Source organism: Octodon degus, unplaced genomic scaffold (assembly GCF_000260255.1).
Source record: "Octodon degus isolate 3935 unplaced genomic scaffold, OctDeg1.0 scaffold00079, whole genome shotgun sequence".
Classification (NCBI taxonomy): domain Eukaryota; kingdom Metazoa; phylum Chordata; class Mammalia; order Rodentia; family Octodontidae; genus Octodon; species Octodon degus.
Genome location: NW_004524655.1, coordinates 7,035,903 through 7,043,290, shown reverse-complemented (window position 1 = coordinate 7,043,290; position 7,388 = coordinate 7,035,903). Strand labels below are relative to the sequence as shown.

At 36.7% G+C, this 7,388-nt stretch overlaps 1 protein-coding gene across 1 annotated transcript in view; it reads right to left on the bottom strand.

The window, feature by feature from the left end:
• Window positions 1-321: 321 nt before the first annotated feature.
• Window positions 322-7,388, bottom strand: part of LOC101573484 (piwi-like protein 3) — a 62,055-nt gene continuing 54,988 nt past the window's right edge. The window contains exons 15-19 of the mRNA XM_023720937.1: window positions 5,093-5,163; window positions 4,548-4,689; window positions 3,787-3,909; window positions 952-1,099; window positions 322-775 (exon numbers count right to left, since the gene is read on the bottom strand). Coding sequence (XP_023576705.1) covers window positions 659-775; window positions 952-1,099; window positions 3,787-3,909; window positions 4,548-4,689; window positions 5,093-5,163 — 601 coding nt within the window. The 3' untranslated portion in view covers window positions 322-658. The remainder of the gene's footprint in view (window positions 776-951; window positions 1,100-3,786; window positions 3,910-4,547; window positions 4,690-5,092; window positions 5,164-7,388) is intronic.

Genomic DNA, 7,388 nt, shown 5'->3' with positions numbered 1-7,388 from the left:
GACAGCCTGAGCTACATGGTAAGACCCTGTCTCAAAAAATAACCTGCCTAAGATTCTTCTGGTTAGGTTGCACTTTACAGCATCACACCTGAAACAAAAGCACAGAGGCGAAGAGTTCTTAATTTCCCACCTCGAGAGGGAAAATGTTTCCATGTTCCTAAGCTGCCAATTTCTAAATCACTAGGGTAACCCTAGGTTGACTAATCTTTTCAATGATCAGAATGGCACATTTAGTTATAAAATCTTTTTAACACTGAGAAAGTGAATTGTCAGACAAAATCCTTCCTGTCAGTTCTCCTCTTATCCCCATCCTTCAGAAAGTCAATCTTGTATAAGTCAATGTGAAAGTAGACCGCACCACTGAATCCAGCTGGAGTGAGTCCACTCCAGTTTTTCTCAACATAACAAATACTTTTCAGTCACACTCAATGGAAAGCAGTCACAAGTACCATTTTAGGATTTCCTGCTAGATATTAGCATGATTTTCTTCTCTGCTTTGCCATCTCTTGATACTATTCAACGTTCCCCTACTTCCAGTCAAAAATTATTAGTCTAGCTGCAAATCAAGGAAAATATTTCAGATGTCCAACTTCAAAAAGAACAAATTAAAAATGTACCATATGTGATTTTCCACATCATACCAGGTCTTTCTCTGTAGTCAAAGGTAATAGAGACGGTTTGATAGTGAGTAATGTGCCTCTTGTTGAATATTTTGCCCCACAAAGTAAGCCAATTTGTGGGCATAATGGCAAGGAGCAGGAACTCGAATGGTGCCCTTCAGAAAAAAAAAAAAAATATTTTTAACTTCATGTTACCTTGTATTTGCCCTTACATCTACTTACTCTAAGTTTAAATTTTTATAGATATCAGTTCAGAGGTTTGAATTTTGCTCAGTTTTGAACAATATCTTTTATAGGTTGGAAGAAAAAAAATCAATGAGACAATACTTACTGCAAAGTTATAGCACATGTGGCATAGCTTGTAAGTTAAACACTGTACTTTATCTGGTTCAAAGCAAACTGTGTCGTAGATAACATTATAATGAGTGGGATTAACAGTTCCATGCCTCGTGGACTGACTCACAATATAAAAGTCATACCTGAAATTATACAACAGATCAGTACCAGTTTATTTTAAAAGAAAAAAAAATATGGTACTGCATGCCATGCCAGCCCTACCCCCAGGGCATGCTGAGCTGGGGATCAAGTTCAGGTGCCGTGGTACACACCTGTGATCCCAGTGCTGGGGAGGCTGAAAACAGAAGGATCACTACAATTCTGAGCTGCGCAGTGAGACCCTGAACCACATACATAAATGAAAAATAAAGAAATATGGTAACATTGGGAGCAAAACCATTTAATAAGTTACAGAAATCTGTTCCATAGACAAAGTTTTCTTTAAATTTAGATGCTTGTCTAACTGGCAAACAATGATCTCATAAAGCAAATCCATAAAGGACAGCTAAGGTAGATCAGTTTCCTTCTTCCTAAAATATAACCTTTAGGTTGTGGTATTTTCAGTGAGCCTGATGGATTAGCATACATACAATATATGGTCACCTGAGCACGCTGGTATTTCACAGGCACCCTTGATGACGGCTTAGCGAGCTAGCAAATTCTAGTTTGATAACTTCTTAGCAGCTTAAATATACTATTTCATTGTCCTGGTTGTTACTGTAGAGTTTTATTTAAAAAAATCTTGTGCTTGCTTCTCTCAAGTGTTATTATAATGTTCTCAAAGTGTAGGTATACATTTATTGATATGTTTAAATCTTATGATTCCTTAATCTGAGTTCAGAATCTCATTCTTAGGATATTACTCACCCTTCTTACATAGTATTGTATTATTTTCTACAGACATTTCTATTGATATATAGCAAATCTCATTTTACCTTTTTTTTTTGGGGGGGGGTGTTTCTGGTAGGACCAGAGATTGAACTCAGGCCCTTGTGTTTGCCAGGCAAGCGCTTATTCTACTGAGCTATCACCCCAGCACCTTAATTTTTCTTAACTTTTTTTATACTCACCTGTCTTTATGGTTCTCTGCATTGTGGGGATTTTTAATATATTTTCCAGTTAACTATTTTCTTTGTCTAATCTATTACTTAAGCATTCCTCTGTTCGTTTGTTTTTTCATTTTCTCTATGTTTCACTATTTGACATGCAAATCTGATATTTTAATTCAAAGTTTCTTAGGGTTTTTTTTCATTTGTGCTGGTTGAGGATGAACCAGGACCTTTATACAAAGTTACCTCAGCCCCCTCTCCATTTTTCAGACAAGGTCTCCCTAAGTTACTAAATTGCACAGGCTGGGCTCAAACTTGCTCTCCTTCCACCTCCCAAAGCAGTTATTTCTAATGGCTTTCTTTCAATTTTTTATCCTCCTGGTCACTATACATATTTTAATATAGAATGTCTGCAACTGTTTCATTATCTAAAAAATGATGTAACTAATCCCTTTGTCATTTTGTCTGCTGATTGTTACTCATAGTACATTGCTTACTTATAAGAAAAAAAATTCCTAAATCACTGTTATGAATTACATTATGTCAATGTGTAACAGTACAATATATAACTAAATTCTGTATTTTGTAGATTATTCAATATTAGTATTACTTTGGTAATACATCACTTGTTCATGTTCTAAGAGGATATAGGTCATAAGAGAAACTTTGATACTTTGTTACTGCCTTTAAAAGAAGCAAACTTTTTTTTTTCCAGAACTGGGGATTGAACTTGGGACCTTGCACTTGCCAGGCATACTGAGCTATCTCCCCACAAACATTTTTTTAAAACAAAATTGCCTCAGGTTATTAAACTTTTTTGTGTGGTGCTGGGATTGAACTCAGAGCCTTTTCACTGAGCTATATCTCCAGCCCTCATAAAAAAACTCTGAAACAGGATCTTACTAAATCATCAAGTTGCCTGGGTTTGGTTCAAAGTTGCAATCTTCCCCATTTAACCTCCCACAGGCTGGGATTACAGGCATGCACCACCACACTTGGCCTGAACAAACATTTTAATAGGCTATATACCACATTATTTGATTTGTGATGATTCCAACCTGTTAGTGTAAACATACCATTCTACTTTCATGTTTGTAAATAGTTTGAGGATTACAGTAAATTTAACCTTTATTTAGAGCATTAACTTTTTTTTTTTTTTTTTTTGTAGTACCAGCGATTGAATCCAGGACCCTGCGCTTGCCAGGCAAATGCTTCTTCTACTGAGCTATTTCCCTGTCAATTTAACCTTTATTTAATCACAGGGACAAATCTAATGAAGAAAATTCACCAGAAGATCAAACACAATTTCTGATTCTAAATAAAGCATCCCTGGCCAAGAGTTCCAGGAGTCCAAAGTTGAATAGTCCCTCCCAAAAGGATCAGATTGTCAAGAAGCAGAAAATGAAGGGCTGGCCTAATAGCTCAGTGAATTAAAGTGTCTGCAAGCAGGTGCAGGGGCCGGGGTTTGGATCCTGGGCCTGCCCCTGGAGGCACACTGAGATGGCAATCGAGACTGAGTGTGGTGGCGCACACCTGTAATCCCAGCTCTTGGGAAGATGTAAATAGGCAGATCACTACGAGTTCGATCTAGTAGTGAGACCCTGAGCATCCTGTAGACCCTTCCTGAAAATACAAAACAAAACAAAACAAAACAAAACAAAGAAAGAAAGAAAGAAAGAAAGAAAGCAGAAAATGCTTTTAAGGTGAAGTAATAGAGAGAAGTGATTTTGAATTAAATAAAGACAGTTATGGATGCAGATATAAAAATAAAAGTAGCTTACCATTCCCATCTAGTTAACACTTTATCAATAACAGTGCCTGCAGGTGGATTTCTAAACTTGCCATCAACCTGAAAAAACCTGGTGTTGATTCGTTTCTTCACTACAATGAAAGTTAGCTTGATCCTAAAAGTCAGAGCAAATGTCACTATGGTTACTCAGTCTTATCTCAGACATTCAAGGTGTTAGAACCTCACACTGTAGGGCCTATTAGAAATCCTGCATATAGCAGTCCTCCATATACTCCAGCTCACAGTGTTAGTCCCCACATTCCTAATTAAAGCAGAAAATGAGAAAGTGCTCACAGCCAACCGCAACCTAAAGAAGAGTCTTCCTCAAAACATATTCATAGACATCTACCAATCCCTGAGGCTAAGGTGCCCTCCATGTAGCTGATTTTGTTTGTTTTTGGCAGAACTGGGGATTGAACTCAGGCCCCTGTGCTTGCCAGGCAAGCGCTTATTCTACTGAGCCATCTTCTTGGCCCTAAGGTGTCCTCCATCCAGAGACCTGAAATGAGACGTAGAAGAGCCACTGAGGGCACCTGGGGAAAACTATCTGCTCTTGCCATTCTCACTCTTCTCTGAACAGAGTGAGCACAAAGTCAAAGGGAGAAGCACTGTCTTTTGCCCGCCCAACCCCTGAGGTCCACTGGCTGCACTATGTCCTTTTCTCATCACTCATTAGATTGCTCCAAATAGATTTTTCTCATGGACTAAAATGTACAGCTTGCAAAGTCTGCACTTTACAATTTCTATTCTTACTCATGCTTTGTTAAGTGTCTCAAAAGCTGTGGAATTTCATGGTCAATTAAGGCCTGAAGCTGACCATCTCCTACTCCATCCCGATATACCACAACAGAATCTGGCTGGTGGTGCACATTCTTAAACCAGGAATCTAAGGCAGCTGAAAAAAAAAGAAAACACATTTAAATAAAGTACAACTTGGAACAAACTGGTCTATATTATTTTTGACAATGTCTAAGTTCACCTTTTAGTACTATAGCTCTTAGGACAGTTTTTCTTCCTACAACCATAAGCTAGCCTAGGATTTCTCAACAACAGCACTACTGAAATCTGGAGACAGGTGATGTTTAGTAACAGTGGTGGTGGTACCTTATGCACAGTAAGATAGTGAGCGGTGTCTCTGGTCTCCACCCACCTGACTAAATGCTAACTATATTATCATCCCAGTTGTAGCAACAAAAAATATTTTCAGCTATAAGTAGATGGTCTTTGGGGGCACTATGTGCACTTGCCAATATCTAATACTGTAGAGCTTGGTATGCCAACCTCCTTACAATACTGACCTTCCAAACAGTTACTCAACCCATCCACAAGTTCCTGTCCAGTTTCCTGGAAGACACACTGGGAATACCACCTGTTCACAGATAAATAAGATTCTGTTGGAATCTTACAATGTCATCATTTGAATTTTGAGTTAATCTATTACCAAGAAGAAAAATTACTATCAGTATCCAATTACACGATCAATTCTTTTGCATCCTTAAAGAGATCAGAAGTATTGTTCTCTTCCGATATCGTAGATATTTTACAGGATTTTTCAAGAGTACACGAAGCAAACAGATGCATTTGACAACATTATAAACCATTCATGTTTTCAATATGCATGACTATAGTTAGTCACACCCACTGGGGAATGTGATCAAATGAAAATTCAGTGTTCCTGGGCATTCCTGCTTTGGGGTCAATGTCCTAAGCAATGTTTCACTCATAATATTCTTTGCAGGAAGCCATTTGCTTGGTAATGTTGAAAAGAACTATGACCATTTCAACATGTCCAGTAAATACTTACATTGTCTCAAGTTCCTATCCCCCTAGTGATCGTTTCCCTCTGAGTAAGCTTATCTGCCCACCTAACACACACACACACACACACACACACACACACACACACACACACACATCTATGTCTACTTATTTACCAAGATTCAAGTTCCATGAAATACAAACAAGATTTTGGCTCACTACTTTCACTGCTCAATTCCCAGCACTTGAACATGGAAATTTTGGCTCAAAAATATCTTTTCAGGGAGTAACACTTTCTCCATATAAATACCGTTATTTTCTAACTCCCAAGAAAAAGCAGAGCAAAACAATGTTACTACATTGAATCAGAATGACTCAGGGAAAAGATGTCATCCATGGAAATAAAGATGGAACTTCCTTTAAGAAAATTGTTCCAAAATCAGGAACAATAAAAGGATGCCCACTCTCACTACTACTACTCAATAGCTAAAGCCAAAACTAGGCAATATAATGAAATAAAAGAAATACAAATAGAAAATAAAGAAATCAAATTAGCTTTGTATGCAGATAATATGAACATATACATCGAAGACCCTAAAGAATCCACCAAAAGACCTTTGGAGCTATTAAATTCAGTAGCAGGATATAAAAACATTAAAAAAACTTTTCTATACACAAATAATGGAATAGTTGAAAAAGAAATCAAGAAAACAATTTATAACATCTTTTCTAAAAAGTATCTATCAACCAATGTAACCCAAAAGATGAAAGATCACTACAATAGAAATTCCAAAACTTTGAGGAAGACACACGATGGAAAAATCTTTCTTGTTTATGGATTGCCAGTATTAACTTTTTTAATGTATTTGGTACAGGGACTCCCTATACAGCTGCTGGGGATCAAATCCCAGTCTCTGCGCTTGCCTAAGCAGGCACTTATCCCATGAGCTATCTCACTGGCCCCAGAATTAATATTATTTAAATGGCTCTATTAGCAAAAGCAATCTATAGACTCAATGCAATCCTCATCAAATACCAAAGACATTTTTCACAGAACTTGGAAAAATGATCCTAAAATTTATATAGAAACGCAAAAACCAAAGCAATATTAAGCAAAAAAAGCAGGCTGGAGTCATTATAATATCCCGTTTCTAACTACACAACAAAGCCCTAGTAACAAAAACTGTGAAACAAGCATGAAAACAGACAGACCAGCAAAACAGAATTGAGGACACAGAAACAAACCCAGGCAACTATAGCCATCTGATTCTGGACAAAGGAGCCAAAAATACATATGAGAGATAAGACACCCTCTTTAACAAACGGTAATTAGGAAACTGGACATCCACTTATAGATGACTGAAATTAGATCCCTGTCTCTCATCCTGTACAAAAATCTATTCCAAAGGGACAAATAAAAATAGTATTTTTTTAAATTTAAAGAAATGTGTATATAGGAAATAAGAGAAAAAGATGCTTACTATGAGCTTAACAACCAATACCAATAGGCTACAAGAGGAAGACAAGATAAAAATCAGTACTATTTATAATAATTCTGGCTGAGAATACGTTTCATTTATGAAGATTCAGCTCCTGTGTATAATTATAGACAAATGTATTAACAATCTTCTGAAACTTTACAGAAGTAAAATAGCCAGTGTATTTCACAATGATAGATTTTTATTAACTTTTCTAACAAGTTTCTGGGTAATTACCAAGCTATCTGAGACTGTGAAATTTTTACCTTTCTTATTCACTGACAGATGACTATTTGTTATTACCTCAAGCTATAACACATTAAAATAACTGTTTTATATAGAAAAACATCTAAAAAAA